Here is a 23,718-nt window from a genome sequence, read left to right as displayed (position 1 = left end):
CAACTCCACTGTGGGGCTCTATTAGGTTAGCGGTGAAAAAAACAGACTGCTGCAACCTGATTGGCTGAACGCGATACACAACATCTGGGATTAACATTTAGTCACTCTAGCAGGGCGGTGGAAAATGTTTTTTTTTTACAAGGAAAGTACACATATTTTCCCAATTGTTTCCGCCTTCTCTCTATTAAATCAAGCTAATGAGGAAGGTGAAGCCTATGCAGCCTTAATGGAGAATGTTTCAGGTACAAAAAAAGTCCACTAGGGATAGGAATGTATTGCCGGCTGCATACAATGCGTTTGGACGGTCAAATGAAAGGATTCAATATCGCTATCTGCCGAACTTTGGGCTTGAAATCAAGAGTTTAGTTAAACCTAATTTGCTTCTTGCAGCAATCATCATGCGGATAGTGCTGATGTGATGCACTACTGCTGTGTTGAAAGGACATCTCTGATCTATCCTACAAAGGATACCCAAAAACAATACATTCATGTTTTCCTTTAGGCTATGTATAAAATAAGCATGGAAACATGTTAGCACCTGTGATGTCTGTGTGTGTGTCTGTGTGTGTGTGTGTGTGGTTGGGTGGGTTGGTTCCTGTTCATTTGTTTTCTTCTTGCAATTGCTCAAAATAACCTCAAGAGGTCAACAACTGTCAAGTTTTAATCAGACCGTGCGTCAATTTAAGTAACACCATTTTTAAAAATGCCCATCAAAATCCGTCACCGCCTAAGGATGATGTCAGCGCCCCTGTGGAAATCAAGCTAGAGCGGTGTTTGTCAGACCGTGATTTTCTCACAAAATCACCTGTAGAGTCCAAACGGTTTGGCCTAGAAATCGATTAGGACCCCTGTATGGGAAAATGAGACTCTCATTGTCATGTTCTGACCATAGTTCTTGTGTGTTTTCCTTGTTTTAGTGTTGGTCAGGACGTGAGCTGGGTGGGCATTCTATGTTGTGTGTCTAGTTTGTCTATTTCTAGGTTTGGCCTGATATGGTTCTCAATCAGAGGCAGGTGTTAGTCATTGTCTCTGATTGGGAACCATATTTAGGTAGCCTGTTTTGTGTTGGGTTTGGCAGGTGATTGTTTCCTGTCTTTGTGTTTTCTGCACCAGATAGGACTGTTTTGGTCATGTTAATTTTCTCTTATTAAAGAACCATGAACTTTAGCCACGCTGCATTTTGGTCCTCCTCTCCTTCCCAGGAAGAAAGCCGTTATACTCATGAACACGATGAGGTTCTCAAGCATTTGGGTGATCTGCCAACTTCTGTCTGTAGCGTCCAAACAGTTTGGGCTACACACTAATATGCCAGGACATAAGGAGAAAGATCAGTGCGGTAACAAAGATATGTTTTATGTGAAACACTTTGCAAGCCGTGTCTTGTGAGTGTAAGCTAACGCCTACTGAAGACCCTGGAAGATCATTAGCATCATGTGGAAAGCAGTCCAGTGTATCAAATTCACAATATCAATTACAGAGTCACAGTGGCACATGTTCCAGCTTGCACTGCTCACCGCTTGACTAACCTATTCCCATATATTTTTAATTGACAAGACAACGTCCACACCCAGCAAACCTGCTCTTAATCATTGGGTATGTGTTCAAGTTCACACTACTTTATAGTTTATATCTTGCAAAACATCGATCCCTCTCATTCAAAAGTACAAGTGAAAAACTGTACTTTCTATGGACATCTTTCATGTTTCACATAGATTTCCTTGATGGAGACATTTAGAATACATTTTACAGGAATTGGACCTCACAAAGCAAGGTGTTGAACTTGTATCAGCTCAAGCTTGTAACCCTTATATGATAGTGATTTTTTTGACTCCCATGTCACCTACTTTCTGCTTACACATCCAATCCACAAGTCTCTTGTTGATTAGGTCCCCAACCCCCTCTGTTGTTACTGTATCTATTATTACCAAACCACAAGGACGGAAAGAAGGAGATTGTGATATAATAAGGTAACTTCTATACCAATGTCAAAGCACAATCTCAAAAGAAAAAGGAGGAGCGAGTTCATTAGAAAGTGTATTGATAATGTCGTTCCCATAGCAATGATTAAAACATTCCCAAACCAGAAACCGTGGATTGATGGCAGCATTCGTGTGGAACTGAAAGCCCGAACCACTGCTTTTAACCAGGGAAAGGTGACCGGAAACATGACCGAATACAAACAGTGTAGCTATTCCCTCAGCAAGGCAATCAAACAAGCTAAGCGTCAGTATAGAGACAAAGTAGAGTCACAATTCAACGGCTCAGACACAAGAGGTATGTGGCAGGTTCTACAGTCAATCACGGTTTACAAAAAGAAAACCAGCCCCATCACGGACCAGGATGTCTTGCTCCCAGGCAGACTAAATAACTGTTTTGCCCACTTTGAGGACAATACAGTGCCACTGACACAGCCCGCAACCAAAACCTGCGGACTCTCCTGGACTCTCCTTCACTGCAGCCAACGTGAGGAAAATATTTAAACGTGTTAACCCTCGCAAGGCTGCAGGCCCAGACGGCATCCCCAGCCGCGTCCTCAGAGCATGCGCAGACCAGCTGGCTGGTGTGTTTACGGACATATTCAATCAATCCTTATCCCAGTCTGCTGTTCCCACATGATTCAAGAGGGCCACCATTGTCCCTGTTACCAAGAAAGCTAAGGTAACTGAGCTAAACGACTACCGCCCTGTAGCACTCACTTCCGTCATCATGAAGTGCTTTGAGAGACTAGTCACCTCCACCCTACCTGACACCCTAGACCCTCTCCAAATTTCTTACCGCCCAAATAGGTCCACAGACGATGCAATCTCAACTACACTGCACACTGCCCTAACCCATCTGGACAAGAGGAATACCTATGTGAGAATGCTGTTCATCGACTACAGCTCAGCATTGAACACCATAGTACCCTCCAAACTCGTCATCAAGCTCGAGACCCTGGGTCTCGACCCCGCCCTGTGCAACTGGGTACTGGACTTCCTGACGGACCGCCCCCAGGTGGTGAGGGTAGGTAACAACATCTCCACCCCGCTGATCCTCAACACTGGGGCCCCACAAGGGTACGTTCTGAGCCCTGTCCTGTACTCCCTGTTCACCCATGACTGCGTGGCCATGCACGCCTCCAGCTCAATCATCAAGTTTGCGGACGACACTACAGTGGTAGGCTTGATTACCAACAACGATGAGATGGCCTAAAGGGAGGAGGTGAGGGCCCTCGGAGTGTGGTGTCAGGAAAATAACCTCACACTCAACGTCAACAAAACAAAGGAGATGATTGTGGACTTCAGGAAACAGCAGAGGGAGCACCCCCCTATCCACATCAATGGGACAGTAGTGGAGAGGGTAGTAAGTTTTAAGTTCCTCGGCGTACACATCACGGACAAACTGAATTGGTCCACCCACACAGACAGCGTCGTGAAGAAGGACCAGCAGCGCCTCTTCAACCTGAGGAGGCTGAAGAAATTTGGCTTGTCACCAAAAGCACTCACAAACTTCTACAGATGCACAATCGAGAGCATCACGTCGGGCTGTATCACTGCCTGGTACGGCAACTGCTCCGCCCACAACCGTAAGGCTCTCCAGAGGGTAGTGAGGTCTGCACAACGCATCACCGGGGGCAAACTACCTGCCCTCCAGGACACCTACACCACCCGATGTCACAGGAAGGCCATAAAGATCATCAAGGACAACAACCACCCAAGCCACTGCCTGTTCACCCCGCTATCATCCAGAAGGCGAGGTCAGTACAGGTGCATCAAAGCTGGGACCGAGAGACTGAAAAACAGCTTCTATCTCAAGGCCATCAGACTGTTAAACAGCCACCACTAACATTGAGTGGCTGCTGCCAACACACTGACTCAACTCCAGCCACTTTAATAATGGGAATTGATGGAAATTGATGTAAAATATATCACTAGCCGCTTTATACAATGCTACTTAATATAATGTTTACAAACCCTACATTACTCATCTCATATGTATATACTGTACCCTATATCATCTATTGCATCTTTATGTAATACATGTATCACTAGCCACTTTAAACTATGCCAACTTTGTTTACATACCCTACATTACTCATCTCATATGTATATACTATACTCGATACCATCGACTGCATCTTGCCTATGCCGTTCTGTACCATCACTCATTCATATATCTTTATGTACATATTCTTTATCCCTTTACACTTGTGTGTATAAGGTAGTAGTTTTGGAATTGTTAGGTTAGATTACTTGTTGGTTATTACTGCATTGTCGGAACTAGAAGCACAAGCATTTCGCTACACTCGCATTAACATCTGCCAACCATGTGTATGTGACAAATATATTTGATTTGATTTGAGGATCAAACTTAATTCATAACAAGACATGTCTGGAAATAACACTGCCAACAGTAAACAAGCCATGAATTGTCGAGGTTTGTAAATGTGCAACTTGATACTTGGACAACAGAAATACAATTCTAGTTACTGATATGATCTTTCCTTTTTTTATGGAGGAAAACTAAACCAACAAAAGTCTGCTCCAGTTCTAGCATACCTTCATCTATTGAGCAATGCCCTTTATCTGTGTTGGTTCCTGTTCATTTGGTTTCTTCTTGCAATTGCTCAAAATAACCTTGAGGTCAACAACTGTCAAGTTTTAATCAGACCCGGGCGTCAATCTAAGTAACACAATAAAAAAAATGCCCATCAAAATCCATCACCCCCTAAGGATGATGTCAGCGCCCCTGTGGAAATCAATCTAGAGCGGTGTTTGTCAAACGGTTTGGCCTAGAAATCGATTAGGACCCCTCTATGGGAAGATGAGACTTGCATAAACATGATGAGGTTCTCAAGCATTTGGGCGATCTGCCAACTTCTGTCTGTAGCGTCCAAACAGTTTGGGCTACACACTAATATGCCAGGACATAAGGAGAAAGATCATAGTAGTGCGGTAACAAAGATATTTTTTATGTGAAACACTTTGCAAGCCGTGTCTTGTGAGTGTAAGCTAACGCCTACTGAAGACCCTGGAAGATCATTAGCATCATGTGGAAAGCAGTCCAGTGTATCAAATTCACAATATCAATTACAGAGTCACAGTGGCACATGTTCCAGCTTGCACTGCTCACCGCTTGACTAACCTATTCCCATATATCTTTCATTGTCAACACAACGTCCACACCCAGCAAACCTGCCCTTAATCATTGGGTATGTGTTCAAGTTCACACTACTTTATAGTTTATATCTTGCAAAACATCGATCCCTCTCATTCAAAAGTACAAGTGAAAAACTGTACCTTCTATGGACATCTTTCATGTTTCACATAGATTTCCTTGATGGAGACATTTAGAATACATTTTACAGGAATTGGACCTCACAAAGCAAGGTGTTGAACTTGTATCAGCTCAAGCTTGTAACCCTTATATGATAGTGATTTTTTTGACTCCCATGTCACCTACTTTCTGCTTACACATCCAATCCACAAGTCTCTTGTTGATTAGGTCCCCAACCCCTCTGTTGTTACTGTATCTATTATTACCAAACCACAAGGACGGAAAGAAGGAGATTGTGATATAATAAGGTAACTTCTATACCAATGTCAAAGCACAATCTCAAAAGAAAAAGGAGGATCAAACTTAATTCATAACAAGACATGTCTGGAAATAACACTGCCAACAGTAAACAAGCCATGAATTGTCGAGGTTTGTAAATGTGCAACTTGATACTTGGACAACAGAAATACAATTCTAGTTACTGATATGATCTTTCCTTTTTTTATGGAGGAAAACTAAACCAACAAAAGTCTGCTCCAGTTCTAGCATACCTTCATCTATTGAGCAATGCCCTTTATCTGTGTTCACATGAGAGCAAACATAACATTTTGTCTAATGCAGATCATTTTCACAATGCCCTATAGCTGTTAAAACCTGTCTAGGACACACGTTCCGCTAACGGAACCCCCCCCCCCAACATTCCGCTGAAAAGGTGGCGCGGGAAGATCAAAAATATTTTTTTTAAATATTTAACTTTCGCACATGAACTGTTTTTCCACATATTACTCTTGAAAAATCGAAATGCTTTTCCCTCCCATACACACACACACACTCACGCACAAACATGAAGCACTTCGCTACACACACAATAACATCTGCTGAACATGTGTATGTGACCAATAAAATTGTATTTGATGAACACACAAAAACAGAAAATAGGCAAATACCAAATTGGGTGGGGAGGGAGAGGGGAGAGAAAGAGAGAGAGGGGGGAGGTGTGTGGCTCCTCCTCACTCTGTGTGCGCTCTCTTCCTCTCGCTTTTTAGTGTGTTCCTCATTCACTCACTCAGAAACGGTTGAGAGAGGGTCTCTCAGCAAGAGAAGGGTAATAAAAAGGGGATTGTTTGAACGAGAGAGACTGTGTAAACAAAGGGAACTGGGTTGTGTTCTTGGGGACTCTTATCACCTGTCTTCAACACACCACTCCTGCAGCACTATAGGACTCCTGGATGGAGAGGCAGCAGGGAGAGGTAAATGCAGATCGCCTGGAGCGCCTAGATCCACTCTGTGACTCAGAGAGAAAGATGATCAAGGACACCTGGGCCAAAGTCTACCAGAACTGTGATGATGTCGGGGTGGCCATTCTCATCAAGTAAACTTTACCTACTTTACCCTTGTTTCTTGCCTCTTGAAATTGTCAGTCTAAAGACACTGAAAAACTTGCCTAGGTGCACCCATTTCCATTTGGGGAGTTGTGGAGGGCTGATGACAGAAGAGCTGTAACTTACTGAATGCTGACTGTTTCAACACAGCACACACATATTGTTATTGTTTTTGTTTTTTGAATTTTACCCCTTTTTCTCCCCAATTTCGTGGTATCCAATTGTTTAGTAGCTACTATCTTGTCTCATCGCTACAACTCCCGTACGGGCTTGGGAGAGACATGCGTCCTCCGATACACAACCCAACCAAGCCGCACTGCTTCTTAACACAGCGCCATCCAACCCGGAAGCCAGCCGCACCAATGTGTTGGAAGAAACACCGTGCACCTGGTAACCTTGGTTAGCGCACACTGCGCCCGGCCCGCCACAGGAGTCGCTGGTGCACGATGAAACAAGGATTTCCCTACCGGCCAAATCCGGACCTCCCGGTCGCGGCTGGTTATGACAGAGCCTGGGCGCGAACCCAGAGTCTCTGGTGGCACAGCTGGCCATGTTCTTGCAACCTAGATTGCAATCTCTCCATGACCCTTGCATGATCCCCACTATAAATGAAGGGAACTGAAAGTTATTGTAACAACGTGTGAAGATTATAACGTGACGATTGACTTGACTTGCATGCTCTCAGTCTGTTAGAAAGAGCGCCATCACTCATATCTGAGCTATTGCATCTGAAATTGGCTCCCTTCCTATCAGTTGGCAGAATCAGAGGGGAAAGCGTGCAGCTCAATCCATCTTGCTGTTTATTCCAATCTGACATATTTGGCTCTGCGGGTGCTCCCTCTCTGAGGGCAGATCATGTTTCACATATCTGCAGACCAGGGATTTCTGACCTGACTCACTGAACCCTCACATGTAGGTACCTACATGTTTCTAGCAGACCACCAAAGTCCCTGTGCACAAGAATGCCAAGGTAACCTGTGTAAATGACAAGCATTCACATCTGTAGCCATGAAATGCAATTGAAAGGCTGGTCATGGCTCACATCCCAACCATCATCCCAGACACCCTGGACAGACTCAAATTCGCATACCTCCCCAACAGATCCACAGATGACGCAACCTCTATTGCCCTTTCCCACTTGGACAAAAGGAACACCTACGTTAGAATGCTGTTCATTTACTATAGCTCAGCGTTCAATACCATAGTGCCTTCCAAGCTCATCACTAAGCTAAGGACCCTGGGACTGAACACCTACCTCTGCAACTGGATCCTTGACTTCCTGCCGGGACATCCCCAGGTGGTGAGGGCAGGCAACAACACATCTGCCACACTGACTCTCATCACAGGGACCCTCAGGGTTGTGTACTTAGTCCCCTCCTGTACCCCCTGTTCAACCATGACTGCGTGGCTCTGCGCGACTCCGTCATTAAGTTTGCAGACGTCACACCATTGACAGCATCTTGACTGGCTGCACACCACTTGTTATGGCAACTACTTGGCATCCGACTGCAAGACACTACAGAGGGTAGTGCGGACAGCCAAGTAAATCACTGGTGCCGAGCTCCCTGCCATCCAGTACCTTTATACTAGGCTGTGTTAAAGGAAGGCCATAAAAATTGTCTAAGACTCCAGCCACCGAAGTCATAGACTGTTCATAGACTGTTCTCTCAGCTACTGCACGACAAGCGGTACCAATGCACCAATTCTAGAACCAGCAGGACCCTGAACAGCTTCCACCCCAAGCCATAAAACTGCTAAATAGTTAGTTAAATACAGTCGTGGCCAAAAGTTTTGAGAATTACACAAATATTAATTTTCACAAAGTCTGCTGCCTCAGTTTGTATGATGGTAATTTGCATATACTCCAGAATGGTATGAAGAGTCATCAGATGAATTGCAATTAATTGCAAAGTCCCTCTTTGCCATGCAAATTAACTGAATCCCCAGAAAACATTTCCACTGCATTTCAGCCCTGCCACAAAAGGACCAGCCGACATCATGTGATTCTCTCGTTAATTAACACAGGTGTGAGTGTTGACAAGGACAAGGCTGGAGATCACTCTGTCATGCTGATTGAGTTCGAATAACAGACTGGAAGCTTCAAAAGGAGGGTGGTGCTTGGAATCATTGTTCTTCCTCTGTCAAACATGGTTACCTGCAAGGAAACACGTGCCGTCATCATTGCTTTGCACAAAAAGGGCTTCACAGGCAAGGATATTGCTGCTAGTAAGATTGCACCTAAATCAACCATTTATCGGATCATCAAGAAGTTCAAGGAGAGCGGTTCAATTGTTGTGAAGAAGGCTTCAGGGCGCCCAAGAAAGTCCAGCAAGCTCCAGGACTGTTTCCTAAAGTTCATTCAGCTGCGGGATCGGGACACCACCAGTACAGAGCTTGCTAAGGAATGGCAGCAGGCAGGTGTGAGTGCATCTGCACGCACGGTGAGGAGAAGACTTTTGGAGGATGGCCTGGTGTCAAGAAGGGCGGCAAAGAAGCCACTTCTCTCCAGGAAAAACATCAGGGACAGACTGATATTCTGCAAAAGGTACAGGGATTGGACTGCTGAGGTAAAGTTGGGTAAAGTCATTTTCTCTGGTGAATCCCCTTGTCACGTTCTGACCTTAGTTCCTTTATTATGTCTTTGTGTTAGTTTGGTCAGGGCGTGAGTTGGGGTGCGTAGTCTATGTTATTTTTTCTATGTTGTGTTTCTGTGTTTGGCCTGGTATGGTTCTCAATCAGAGGCAGCTGTCGATCGTTGTCTCTGATTGAGAATCATACTTAGGTAGCCTGTTTTCCTCATTTTGGTTGTGGGGGATTGTTTTCTGTCTCTACCAGACAGGACTGTTTCGGTTGTTCTTGTTTCAGTATTCAGTTATTGAATAAATTTAACGTGGACACTTACCATGCTGCGTATTGGTCCGATCCTTCCTACTCCTCCTCAGAGGAGGACGAAAATCGTTACGCCTCTTTCCGAATGTTTGGGGCATCCGGAAAAAAGCTTGTCTGGAGAAGACAAGGTGAGCGCTACCATCAGTCCTGTGTCATGCCAACAGGAAAGCATCCTGAGACCATGTGTGGGGTTGCTTCTCAGCCAAGGGAGTGGGCTCACTCACAATTTTGCCTAAGAACACAGCCATGAATAAAGAATGGTATCAACACATCCTCCGAGAGCAACTTCTCCCAACCATCCAGGAACAGTTTGGTGACGACCAATGCCTTTTCTAGCATGATTGAGCACCTTGCCATAAGGCAAAAGTAATAACTAAGTGGCTCGGGGAACAAAACATCGATATTTTGGGTCCATGGCCAGGAAACTCCCCAGACCTTAATCCTGACAAACAAAAACCCACAAATTCTGACAAACTCCAAGCATTGATTATGCAAGAATGGGCTGCCATCAGTCAGGGTGTGGCCCAGAAGTTAATTGACAGCATGCCAGGGCATATTGCAGAGGTCTTGAAAAAGAAGGGTCAACACTGCAAATATTGACTCTGTCACGTCCTGACCATAGAAAGCTTTTATTTTCTATGGTGGAGTAGGTCAGGGCGTGACTGGGGAGTTGTTCTAGTTTATATTTTCTATGTGGGGTTCTAGGTTCATTTTCTATGTTTGTCACGTTCACTGTCTTCAAACTCCCTGTCATAGATGAGCCAAGGTTCAGCATGCATGTAATTCCACGTTTTTAATAAAGTGAAACCTTCACAAAAAAACAGGTCAACAGAAACCGTACGTGACGCAACCGTGGCGCACACAAACACACACAAAAAATAAATAATTACCCACAACATTAGGTGGAAAAAAGGCTGCCTAAGTATGATTCCCAATCAGAGACAACGTGGGAACCACACTCGGCCAAAAACAAAGAAATTGAAAACATAGAATGCCCACCCAAATCACACCCTGACCTAACCAAATAGAGAAATAAAACGGTTCTTTAAGGTCAGGGCGTGACAATGTTGGTGATTTGTATGATTCCCAATTAGAGGCAGCTGGTTATCGTTGTCTCTAATTGGGGATCATACTTAAGTAGATTTTTTTCCACCTGTGGGTTATGGGATATTGTTTATGTTTAGTTGCCTGTTAACACTGCATTGTCGTCACGGTTCGTTTATTCTTTTTTTTGTTTTGTTTTTGCTTAAGTTTCACTTCATTAATTAAAAGTATGTGGAACTCAAAGTACGATGCGCCTTGGTCCGATCATTATTACGAACAACGTGACAGACTCTTTGCATCAACTTCGTGTAATTGTCAATAATAGCCTTTGACACTTATGAAATGCTTGTAATTATACTTCAGTATTCCATAGTAACATCTGACAAAAATATCTAAAGACAATGAAGCAGCAAACTTTGTGGAAATTAATATTTGTGTCATTCTCAAAAATTTTGGCCACGACTAGTTAAAAGGACATCATCTTGGTCATAAATTGCAATGCTTTCATTTGATGCAATACTTGAATACCGGTACTTAAATATCTTAAGCCTCAAATTGCTCTGGGGCATTCCAAATGCCTGTAGTATTACATGGTGACATGGAACCCTTACAAGGAGCAAACTTTAGCTGTCAAGGGGTCTTTGAATCTTTGGAGATTTGAAGGCATGTTCAAGTATAATGTTAAACCTCAAACCTCAACTGCTCTCTCTGTCAGTTTAATACTAAAAGCTATGCGTGGTTAATTTAGCTCTCTACATAACTAAAATACCCAATGTGAAATACCCATAGCTCTCTGAAAATGTTGTATCAGTGATGCATCTCATTGTAACACAATCCAGGGTATCCATATGTAGTTGTATTTGCATTTATCAAATACCTATACAATTTCCACTCATGGCAAGTATGTCACATTTAGAACAGCTGTGCGACTATCTCAGAAATGAGCCCTATCCCAGAGTAGGATTAACAGGCTGATGATTATAAAACACTAATGAGACTATTTATATGCAGCCACTATAAATCAAGGGAGAGATTAAACACCACTGTCTTCACTACTTATGAGTGAAACAGAGGACCTGGCTTTACAATTGACAGTCATTGCATAGACCCTCCACTTTATGCAGAAGAAAATGAGACACCCCCTCCTCTGTCTTCCTTGTCTGCTTCCTCCCAACACTTGATGTCACAGGTGAAGGTTGTGGAAGCCATGTGCTTTCATCGAAGCACAATGGCTTCCCCATAAAGCTTCCATTTTCTGTTGTGGGTTTCAAAAGGACAGAGGTATTGGACATCTGGAACAGATACACACAGTGAGACGCTGTATTGTATCTGTCCTGGTCACTGTAGGCTGTAGTTTATTGCTCAATACTATTCTCTTTCATAATGTGTTCAAACCAGTTTATTCCACAAAGAAAACCTATATCATCATTGGAGTTATTCTGATTTTATATGGTAGAGAATTAGATATGTGGTATGTAAGGAATATGTCTTATCCTAATACCTTGTTTGGGTGTTTACGAGCGCTGACAGGAATACACAAATATTGTAGCAAACCAATGTTGAACATGAGTGTGGGTGTAGGTGCATCCATCCAAACCAACCATATGGTATATCCCTGTGATGTAGAGCTAATTGTCTCCAACCCCGACAGTAACACAGTGAGAGGGAAGCAGCAGATGAAGTCACTGCTGCCTGAGTACACACAGCCATTCTGACCGTTTATTTCAGTGTGTAATTACACAAGCAACCAACTAACCATCTCAATTTCATTAGCGCACTTCACTGTTGGTCTGCTATTCCTATGGCCAGACATGGAGATGATGAAACACCAGATTTGTGAGTTTTAGGGGAGAGCTGTGCAGCTTGTCACTGTCAGCCACTGAGACCAGACATCAGGGACAACATTGGAAACAAGTGGAATCGCTATACCCTGTTATCACCTGGGTTGTACCCAGTGCATATTTTTCCAAATAAATCAATCACCTGGACGAACAGGTCTCCTAGACTCAGGAGAACATAGCAGTAGTCACTGAAACGCCAGGATGTACACAGACCTGTAGCATGATGACAGGCTGGGTGTGATACTGTATATCACAGGCTAGGGGTGATACTGTATATCACAGGCTGGGGGTGATAGTGTGATACTGTGGTACATGATATAATTGTGCTTGTTTTTCTTTCTTCACTCAGTTTTTTTGTTAACTGACACACATTTCTTCTGCCTTATCAGCTAGAAGAAATGCATGTTTTTATCAACACAGCTATCTTGTGTTTGAATAGCACATGCTTGTGCTCAGGCCATGGTTGAGTAAATTAAGCATAACCTGTACAGAACCTGGAAAGTGGTTAAACATTAAAAGGGAAAATATGCTCTGCAGCTGTGTCAACACGCTCCAACTATGTTTACTTATAATATCTCACTGGGCCAAGTAATGCACCTCCTTTCTTCTACAGGCTCTTTGTGAACTTCCCCTCCTCCAAGCAGTACTTTAGCCAGTTCCAACAGGTGGAGGACCGTGAGGAGCTGGAGAGGAGTGCCCAGCTCAAGAAGCACTCCCGCAGGGTGATGAACGCCATCAACACCCTGGTGGAGAACCTCCATGACGGGGACAAGATGGTGTCTGTTCTGAAGCTGCTGGGCAAGGCCCATGCACTCCGACACAAGGTGGAGCCTGTCTACTTCAAGGTGAGGAAGAACCAGGCAACATGTTTTCACATAACCATTATCCACAGGCAAACCAAAGCAAATGTATCACTCATTCCATTTCCCTCTCTCTCTTTCTCAGATCCTGTGTGGGGTGATTCTGAAGGTGCTGGTTGAAGACTTTCCTGATTACATCACTCCAGAGGTGGCAGGGGCGTGGACCAAACTGCTAGATGTCGTCTACTGGCACGTGAAAGGCGTGTATGAGGAGGTGGGCTGGGCCTCCAGCTCTGCTGTGTGAACCATCTGTCTGTCTGTGTCAAAGTAACCGTCAGTGACTACTGTGGACTCCCAGAGACTGACTACTACTGGGCAATTGGCTTAGGAGCAGGACGATCTACGTCTGACCATTTAAGGGAAGAAATGTATCTTTCCAGAGCTCATAGAATCTTCCTATGTATCATCATGGCTCCCTCCCTGTATCTTTCCCATGCCCCCACTGTGGGGTGTGTTCTTCTGATGGACTCTCTTGTGAATGATGGGGTGGTGGTTTGTGCTGACTTTGGTTGGAATGTGTGTGAATGGACATATGTGTGTATTGCATTTATGTTTGAGGTAGACAATAAGCCCTACACAGACTGATAGAATATTGGATGTCTCTTCAGTTGCATTGCTATGGGATTATGTTGAAGATTGAGGATTGGCAGACATAAGAACTGTATTATGTCATAGAGACAGTCTAAACGTACACTCTCATACACATTTTGATCTTTACACCAAAAACAGATATACAGGGGAGAGAATGTCTTCTGCTAATCACTCAGTTGTTAACCTGCTTTGTGCCTTTCTTTATTTCTGACACTGAACTCAAGATCTTTGTTCATTTCATGTGATGCTTTGCTGGTGTTTCCTGGGCAGTATATTGTATTTCAGAATCAGTCACCCTTCAGAATCAGATCCACTTTACTGTCACAAAATGAGAAATAATAACTTGTGAGGTGTGGTGTCCACATTTAAGCAATGTAAATGTTTTTTATTTTTATCAAGGCCTGTATCTGCATAATAACATAATAAACCAAAACAATTATGATATATAATGGAAATCATGACATGCATATTATTCTTAATCCCTTGTTTTTCACTGTGAGGTATTAGCACTCTCTTTCCTCCTGCTGTGGCCTACTCCCTGTGAGTCAGCAGTCCTAACGATAGGTGGATTAGCAGGAGGCCTAAAGGTATTTATACCTCCCATGTCACGAGACACTCAGAGAGAGTGTTGCTCGGTTCTGAATCCAACCACCTCTCCCTGCACATCATTGATTGTTGTGGGAACACAAGTGCACATGTGGCCTTTCACGCCAGCATCAATAAAGACTTGCGTACCGTATGTGCTCCCCCATACCAACCTACTGTATATAGATATCATTACACAATAGAAGGTGCAGTAACAATACATTAGTATAATGAGTCTGGATTACTCCATGACTTCTATGAAGATGCAATAGAACTACTATTGATATGTTATTTACATATATGCCGAATCTGACACTGAAAACAATGACATGAACATGAACACACAAACATTAAGACAGCTATGCTTTGTCCCCAAGATGAATCAGGGTCCATGACAGCGTTGCAGTGCTAGTTCAACCCACACCACATGAATGGCCACAGCACATAGTGCCCCTGTAAAGCTACACTAGTGGCGATAGAGGATTGAAAGGTTGAGCTCAGACCACAAACACTACTTTCTGTTTACCTCCTGCCCCTGCAACAAGGCCTTCCCCTGATCTGAGCTAATCCAACAGGCTAATCTTGCCACTAGCTTGAGAACCACAGGAATCATTCTACTCTCCCTCATTGTGAGGAAAGGTCCCAATGTTCTAACCCAGCTGGAGTCCCAAGACGGGATACATGTGATAGCACCATGTGCACCACTACGATGGTCCTCACCACTATTGCTGTCATCCTATACAGAAAGTTCTCAAACCGAGTCGAACCGTAAGTACTCTTGTTTTTACTCTTTCTCATCTTCTGCCTATTGCTCTGGTCACGTTCACTTCTTGAGGGAAAACCAAGATGAAAGTACACAGAGCGACATCTATCTGGTCACATGTACAGGTAAGGTTGACAGATTTTGTGAAATGTACCTTGGTTGGTTCGATATTATTAGCTTTTGAATAGTTTTCGGTTGCTTTGTCCTTTCCTCTTGCATCACAGTGTTATGTCACACAGTGCATCAGAACTGTTAACAGCAGTGTATTTTGATACTGCCATGGAATTCTCTCATGGGATTTGTGTACTGTTTGAAAGTGTTCTCATGCCCATCATGGAAAATTATGGCAAATGTCTCAATAGCACTGAATGTTAATGTTAATGTTAATTATTTCAACAGATGAAGAAATTTAGTCCACACAACCTTTGGGTTGGTAGACGTTCATGTTATACCTCCCTCCTTAAATAACCTTCTCTCTTATGTAACCACACAAAACGCAACATATCATACTAATTTGAGTGTCCTGGACAGAGGGACTATATATTAACAAAATTGTGTCTAATGTAGGGATGAATAAAGAAAAATGCATCTGAGCTCTTGAGCAGAGGGCTGCTAATTGACTCTAAGTGCAATCCTCTCAGCCCCCCTGGCCCTGCATGACCACTCACACGGCAACAGCACACAATTTCATGTGGCTGCAGCAACATATCAAGCTCAAAAGCATGGACACATATTCATTATCTGATTATATCAAATTAGGATCCATAGTTTTATCAGTCTTACTGACAAGTCAAGAATTGTAATGAAGCTTCAATATGTGCTAACATCAACAATACTGGATTGATGAATGTCCCTCATCTCCCATTTCAGGCACAATGTTGATGATACCAATGAGGAGCCCTACATGAAGAGCAATGGAGTGGACCCTAAGAAATAACAACCCTCACAGCAGATGTAGCTCTAGTCTACAGTGTACATGGTACATAAAAGTAAAATAACAAGTAGCCTACAGAACTGAATGCTGTCTGATATTTCAAGATGTGTTAAGGAATACAAGAGGAGGAGGGGAAGAGAGAGGGAGGGAAAATGGAACATGTGGCAGAAGTAGAGATGCATGAAGTGAGAAGATGTATGGCCGTTCCACATTTAGCTTTCAAGTACTCACCACTACGCTGCTCCCACTAAATGATTTAGTGGCAGAACAACAATCCATCAGCTCTGTGGAAGGTTATTATAAATGCATTACCTCCCCAAGCCTACCAGTTCAATGGAGTCGTGCAGGGCCTCATAAATATGGGTCAATATAGGGACACACACAAAAGACTCAGGATGAATGAAATAGGCTTTATTGTTTTAGTGTGAACTTTCACCCTACCTGTGCGTAGAAGCTCTCAGATCTGAGGCGGGTCTTTTCAAATGAAGAGACGTGAGTTTATTCATTTATTCATAGCATGATATCTCCCTAAATGATTAATGTCCCCCCGCATGTACGCTTTTATGCACCCTCTTTTCTCTCTTTTCTTCCAGACACGAACTGAAGACAGGTCTTCACCTTGATGGCTACACATCTGGTGAGTTCTCTCAATGGCTGCATTCTATGTCTCAAACTTAAACACCAGAAATGGAAAAGTACTACTGAATTACTACTCATTACTACTACCTGAGATCTACACAAAACCTACTGGTTTACTACTTGATTGCTATTCAGATGTGTAGTAAACCAGTAGTGATTTAGAAATGTAAGTAGTAAATGAGTGATACATTGAGACGTTTCACTACTGGTCAACACTACATATTTCCTATTCAAGTGAATATATAATTCTTCCTTGATGACTACTGAGCTTTTGGGTATCTGCTACTTAAACCTCTTCGGGATTGGTGTCCCTTCCACGGGATGGTAGAGCTAACATAGGCTAATGCGATTAGCATGAGGTTGTAAGTAACAAGTAAATTTCCCAGGACATAGACATATCTGATACTGGCAGAAAGCTTAAATTCTTGTTAATCTAACTGCACAGTCCCATTTACAGTAGCTATTACAGTGAACAAATACCATGCTATTGTTTGAAGAGAGTGCACAGTTTTGAACTTGAAAAGTTATTAATAAACAAATTAGGCACATTTGGGCAGTCTTGATCCAAAAATGTAACATAAATGCAATGGTTCATTGGATCCGTCTAAAACGTTGCATATACACTGCTGCCATCTAGTGGCCAAAATCTAAATTGCACCTGGGATGGAATAATACATTATTGCCTTTCTCTTGCATTTCAAAGATGATGGTACCAGATCTAATGTGTTATATTCTCATATATTCCCTTCACATTTCCACAAACTTCAAAGTGTTTCCTTTCAGATGGTATCAAGAATATGCATATCCTTGCTTCAGGGCCTGAACTGCAGGCAGTTAGATTTGGGTATGTCATTTTAAGGTGAAAATTGAAAAAAAGGGTCCGATCCTTAAGAGGTTTTTAAATACGATTCTCTTTTTTGTTGCAGCCACGTTTCTACACCACGCAATATTTTAGAAAATAAAGACAAGCACCAGAGACAACAGAATATATGCCATTATCAATCATTTGCAATCAGAGGTCATATAAGACAACACAGAAAAACATTTACATACAAGCATACTTATTAGCTAGCATGACGAAAACAGAGGCTACATAGCTACATTCCAATGGGGCTAGCAAACAACTAGGCTAAACACAACACCGTTTTGGCAAGCAATCTTTTTGATGTGGTAAAAAGTTATATAAACTGCTAAACAACAACATGAAACTATTCAGAAAACACAAACAAAGTTAAACTTACAGATGGTGCAAGCATAAAGGCTATGAAAGACAGGATGATGAAGGATAGAAGATGATTACATTCGGAATTGTCAAGAACAGTAGCTAGCCAACAACAACCAACTACTTCCTGTTTTGCCTTCATCTGCGGTTGCGAAAAGCCTGTGTAATCTGGCAATAGTGTTGAAATGACTTATTTCCTACCAACATCAAGTAGTAAAACCTATACCTGATTACCATTGAAAAGCCTGTGTAGAAAAGCTGTAGAATTTTGACTACATATTTACTACATGCATCATGTAGTAAAAAGCTCTATCTGATTACTACTGTAATCACTACTGTTTTCATGCTGAACACTACAAAACACTACTTGTCTATCTTGAGTAGTGCATAATCTACACAATCCTTACAAGTCTCTACATAGTCACTACTGCACGAATAGGTTTTGTGTAATAATTCAGTAGTACTTTTTCATGAGGGCTAATTTACCCAGTGGTGGAAAGTACTTACAGTAAGTAAAAAATACTTTAAAATACTACTTACGTAGTTTTTGGGGTATCTGTAATTTACTATTTATATTTTTGACAACTTTTACTTCACTACATTCCTAAAGAAAATAGTATACTTTTTACTCCATACATTTTCCTTGACACCCAAAAGTACTCATTACAATTTGAATGCTTAACGGTACAGGAAATGGTCCAATTCACAGACTTATCAAGAGAACGTCCCTGGTCATCCCTACTGCCTCTGATCTGGCAGACTCACTAAACACAAATACTTAGTTTGTAAATGATGTCTGAGTGGCGGAGTGTGCCTCTGGCTGTCAAAAAATAATACTAATAATAAGGAAATCGTGTCGTCTGGTTTGCTTAATTTAAGGAATTTGATGCATTTTTACTTTTACTCAGGTATGACAAGTATACTTTTTCCACCACTGTACTTAAGTACATTTAAAACCAGATACTTTTAGACGTTTATTCAAGTAGTATTTTACTGGGTGTCTCACTTTTACTTGAGTCATTTTCTATGAAGGTATCTTTACTTTTACTCAAGTATGACAATTGAGTAGTTTTCCACCTCTGAATATACCACTGCTGATTGAAGCTCCTTGCTAACATGTTAACTTCTGTGCTTTGGGTATTTCAGTCTAGTTTGACTGGCAAACATCCTATAACATAAACCCCAAAAGGGGTATGTTACAGACAACAGCAGCAGCTCCATCTCAGTCATCTGGAATTGATGCAGCTGGCTCCATTGTCTCTCCAGTGTTCAGAGACTGTGCATTGCCATGTGAAAAGCATCTGGAATTAATAACAGGCCAGGGTAGGCCAGCACAACAATAATCTTTTTTTTTTATCACATCTTCAATCCCCCATCTGTCCTGCAGATCCCTCTAATATTATTTCAGCAGAGGATTGTCCCAGGAGGCCTCCCTCCTCCTTCTTGAGGCAGGAGAATTACATTTCTGGGAATGAAACCTCAACCAATCACATCTTGGTGGAGCTGAATCTACAGAACAACGTCTTGGTTTATTGTGGGTTTCTTGTTTTGTAGAGTTGGATGTTTTCTTAAGGCTTAAAGTAGGCCAATGATCAATGTAAAACTGTTGGAATGTGTTCCGTGCCTCAAAAAACAGTAGTTTTCTTTGATTGTCAAATAGGGCTATACAGATGTGTCCATTGAGTAAATTATAATGGCTTTTAAAGAAGAGGCAGAACTTTAAAATTATGCACTTTAAATGGTAGGATGTTTTTGGTAATCTTTCACATTCCTAAAGTGACTTAAATATTGTTTTTGACTGAAACAAGGAGCTACGGATAAGCAATATGTTTAAAATGAATCGCTTGAACCCATAAATATTTGACCAAATGTCAGAGAACATAAATGTCTTGTCGTGAAGATGTTTGTGCCATGGCTACTCAATCTGAAGAGCAATGGAAAGAGGCATCTGTTTTGTACCTCTCTGTCAACCCTCTCCAGTCACAATGCATTGCTATGTGATGAAAGAAAACCTGCAAGTGAATCACCTCTTCCCCTACACCTTTAGCATCCCGTTGGTCCCATTGAAGGAGCAACAGTCAGAAAGAGGTGTCTGCCTATGTTCAAAACACAGCTCCAACTTTACTTGACATTTTTAAAAGCAGCTAGGTGTCACCTTAGTAAACGTCTGCCTTGAGTCAGAGCTTGGTGATGATGGTGGTTACTGGTAGGACGGTTTGTTACAGAATCGACTTTCCTTTGACATGACATCTTACAACCTACTTCTTCTCTCTAAAGCAAACATTATGTCTGTTCTTTGCTCTCCCCACCTGATCAAATAAAGAGATTGGGAAAAATGTAGTTAGTTTGTACATATTTTTATGGCCTTGGTTTGAATTTTCTCTTGTTGTAGGATACCTACTCCCAAATGTTGCATTGTATGTACTGCATGATGACCATTACTGTATTACCACTTATAAGAGACCCTTCAACATGTAACATACACAGTCTGAGATATTGAATCTGTTCATGTTTGTTTTTTTAACCACTCCAAACAAGAAGAATTAAGCAGATACCTCAGCAAGACGTCACCTGACCTCATAAGGATAAAACAGTGATCACAAACGTGAGCAGGTAAATATAGCTCTGCTGCTGACACAATAGCCTTGTGTTATTTACTTCCAATCTCACCAGACGTCAACATGACAGTGGTTACTATCAAATCATTAGACTGGCAAATGACCCCACAAATTGATTGAAGGACCTTGAAAAAGGTCCATAAAGAAAATCCAAACGAGTCATGTTTAGGAAGACGCAGGGCTCTCGACCTTCGTCTCTCCCGAGTCCATACGGGAGTTGCAGCGATGGGAAAAGACTAACTACCAATTAGATACTACGAAATTGGGAAGGAAAATGGGTAAACAAAAAAACAAAAAAACAAGAAGAAGCCAAACGAAAACACCTGTGGTGTTACAGGCAACAAAATATTTTCTTTGGTTTGGTTTTCCGATGTCAACGTTGTGAACAGAGTGCCCCATGGTGGCACTCTGGTGGGGTTATGGTGTGGGCAGGCATAAGCTACAGACGACGAATACAATTGCATTTTATTGTAGATGCACAGAGGTACTGTACCGTGATGAGATCCTGAGGCCCATTGTCATGCCATTCATCTGCCGCCATCGCCTCATGTTTCAGCATGATAATGCATGGCCCCATGTCCCAAGGATTTGAACACAATTCCTGGAAACTGAAAATGGCCCAGTTCTTCCATGGTCTGCATACTCAACAGGAATGTCACCCATTGAGCATGTTTGGGATGCTCTGCATGTTGCGTTTATATTTTTACTAAGTAAATAATTACTACGGTCTAAATAAAAATATTCAAAATACTTAACCAGAGACATGACTTAGCCACACAGGATCATTAGCTTGTTTAAAAAAAAATGCTATGGATAGTTTCAAGTCACAAGTGTGTAAGCCTATGCTTATTTGGGAATCACGGAATTGGGTAACATGAACGGCAAAATGTCTAGCTGATTGAGATGTGTCTGTCAGTGACAAGCATCTAAAATATGTGTGAAGATAATATGTCTTGAGTATAATATAAAATGTTGCAACAAGGAGGGGAGGGTAGGTGGAGAAGACATGTCTCTCTCCAGAATGCGCTCAGTGGTCTCCTAACAATTATTGCGCATGAATTGTTTCATTATGTGAATTGTTTGCCCTATTGTTAATTTAAAAAAATAAATTTCCCATTTCATACAGTTGAAGTCAGAAGTTTACCTCAGCCAAATCAATTTCAATTCTGTTTTTCACAATTCCTGACATTTAATCTTAGTAAAAATGTCCTGTCTTAGGTCAGTTAGGATCACCACTTTATTTTAAGAATGTGAAATGTCAGAATAATAGCAGAGAATTATTTATTTCAGCCTTTATTTCTTTCATCACATTCCCAGTGGGTCAGAAGTTTACATACACTCAATTAGTATTTGGTAGCATTGCCTTTAAATTGTTTAACTTAGGACAAATGTTTTGGGTAGCCTTCCACAAGCTTCCCACAATAAACTGGGTGAATTTTGGCCCATTCCTCCTGACAGAGCTGGTGAAACTGAGTCAGGTTTGTAGGCCTCCTTGCTCGCACACACTTTTTCAGTTCTGCCCACAGATTTTCTATAGGATTGAGGTCAGGGCTTTGTGATGGCCACTCCAATACCTTAACTTTGTTGTCCTTCAGCCATTTTGCCACAACTTTAGATGTATGCTTGGGGTCATTGTCCATTTGGAACACCCATTTGAAACCAAGCTTAAACTTCCTAACTGATTTTTTGAGATGTTGCTTCAATATATCCACATAATTTTACCTCCTCATGATGCCATCTATTTTGTGAAGTGCACCAGTCCCTCCTGCAGCAAAGCACCCCCACAACATTGAAGCTGCCACCCCCGTGCTTCACGGTTGGGATGGTGTTCTTCGGCTTGCAATCCTCTCCCTTTTTCCTCCAAACATAACGATGGTCATTATTGCCAAACAGTTCTATTTTTGTTTCATCAGACCAGAGGACATTTCTCCAAATAGTACTATCTTTGTCCCCATGTGGAGTTGCAAACTGTAGTCTGGCTTTTTTATGGCGGTTTTTGAGCAGTGGCTTCTTCCTTGCTGAGCGGCCTTTCAGGTTATGTTGATATAGGACTCGTTTTACTGTGGATATAGATACCTTTGTACCTGTTTTCTCCAGCATCTTCACAACGGTCCTTTGCTGTTGTTCTGGGATTGATTTGCACTTTTCGCACCAAAGTACGAGACAGAACGCGTCTCCTTTCTGAGCGGTATGAAGGCTGCGTGGTCCCATGGTGTTATACTTGTACTGTTTGTACAGATGAACATGGTACCTTCAGGTGTTTGGAAATTGCTCCCAAGGATGAACCAGACTTGTGGAGGTCTAAAAAAATTCTGAGGTCTTGGCTGATTTCTTTTGATTTTCCCATGATGTCAAGCAAAGAGGCACTGAGTTTGAAGGTAGGCATTGAAATACATCCACAGGTACACCTCCAATTGACTCAAATTATGTCAATTAGCCTATCAGAAGCATCTAAAGCCATGACATCATTTTATGAAATTTTCCAAGCTGTTTAAAGGCACAGTAAACTTAGTGTATGTAAACTTCTGACTCACTGGAATTGTGATACAGTGAATTATAAGTGAAATAATCTGTCTGTAACCAATTGTTGGAAAAATGACTTGTGTCATGCACAATGTAGGTGTCCTAACTGACTTGCCAATACTATAGTTTGTTAACAAGAAATTTGTGGAGTGGTTGAAAAACAAGTTTTAATGACTCCAACCTAAGTGTATGTAAACTTCCAACTTCAACTGTATGTCACCAGTAGGCCTGTACCGTTAATCTCCAGTCATTTTGTTACATTAATTTCTGTTAATGCATGTATTAATTACAGTAATTTGCCATTCTCATTCTCGGAATGGAAACATTGTTTGCAAAATTCACAACCTCCTACACTTGTGAGAAACAAGTTAATGTAGGAAAGGGCCCATTTGGCAATGTCTGATTTCTGATTGTCTTAACTCACCACGTCCACCCACAAAGAAAATGAGATTCTCTGAATTTTTTTCTTCACCTCACACAGTAAGTCAACAGTCTGTTTTTTTAACATCCATTGCGAATGATTTGAAATGTTTTTGTTGCAACATCATTCCAACACCTCCAGCCTCCATAA

At 42.0% G+C, this 23,718-nt stretch overlaps 1 protein-coding gene and 1 long non-coding RNA gene across 4 annotated transcripts; both read left to right on the top strand.

The window, feature by feature from the left end:
- The first annotated feature begins 6,307 nt into the window (after nt 1-6,307).
- LOC112234614 (cytoglobin-1-like) lies at nt 6,308-14,307 on the top strand. Its single transcript, XM_024402833.2, has 3 exons — nt 6,308-6,628; nt 13,026-13,257; nt 13,358-14,307. Exons 1-3 carry the CDS (start codon nt 6,486-6,488, stop codon nt 13,514-13,516), a joined length of 534 nt encoding a protein of 177 aa, XP_024258601.2. The 5' UTR covers nt 6,308-6,485; the 3' UTR covers nt 13,517-14,307.
- Nucleotides 14,308-14,980: 673 nt separating this feature from the next.
- LOC112234642 lies at nt 14,981-20,748 on the top strand. 3 transcript variants are annotated; one of them, XR_006080089.1, is made up of 4 exons: nt 14,981-15,216; nt 16,082-16,637; nt 16,739-16,782; nt 20,548-20,748. It is a non-coding gene; the product is annotated as an uncharacterized LOC112234642 (long non-coding RNA). The 3 variants fall into 3 exon arrangements; XR_006080087.1 differs by lacking the exon at nt 20,548-20,748 and adding an exon at nt 19,394-20,533; XR_006080088.1 differs by lacking the exon at nt 20,548-20,748 and adding an exon at nt 19,394-20,531 and having other exon boundaries at nt 16,082-16,190.
- The last annotated feature ends 2,970 nt before the right edge of the window (nt 20,749-23,718 follow it).

This window comes from Oncorhynchus tshawytscha, linkage group LG27 (assembly GCF_018296145.1).
Source record: "Oncorhynchus tshawytscha isolate Ot180627B linkage group LG27, Otsh_v2.0, whole genome shotgun sequence".
Taxonomy (NCBI): Eukaryota; Metazoa; Chordata; class Actinopteri; order Salmoniformes; family Salmonidae; genus Oncorhynchus; species Oncorhynchus tshawytscha.
Note: the sequence above shows the minus strand (reverse complement) of the source record. Positions and strands in the feature narration are given on the sequence as shown.

What these genes read in the sequence shown, in the direction of transcription:
- LOC112234614 (XM_024402833.2), top strand. Translation starts at nt 6,486, where the DNA reads ATGGAGAGGCAGCAGGGAGAGGTAAATGCAGATCGCCTGGAGCGCCTA. An exon ending in GGGGTGGCCATTCTCATCAA is followed by an intron (nt 6,629 to 13,025) that starts GTAAACTTTACC and finishes TTTCTTCTACAG; the next exon opens with GCTCTTTGTGAACTTCCCCT. An exon ending in TGGAGCCTGTCTACTTCAAG is followed by an intron (nt 13,258 to 13,357) that starts GTGAGGAAGAAC and finishes TCTCTTTCTCAG; the next exon opens with ATCCTGTGTGGGGTGATTCT.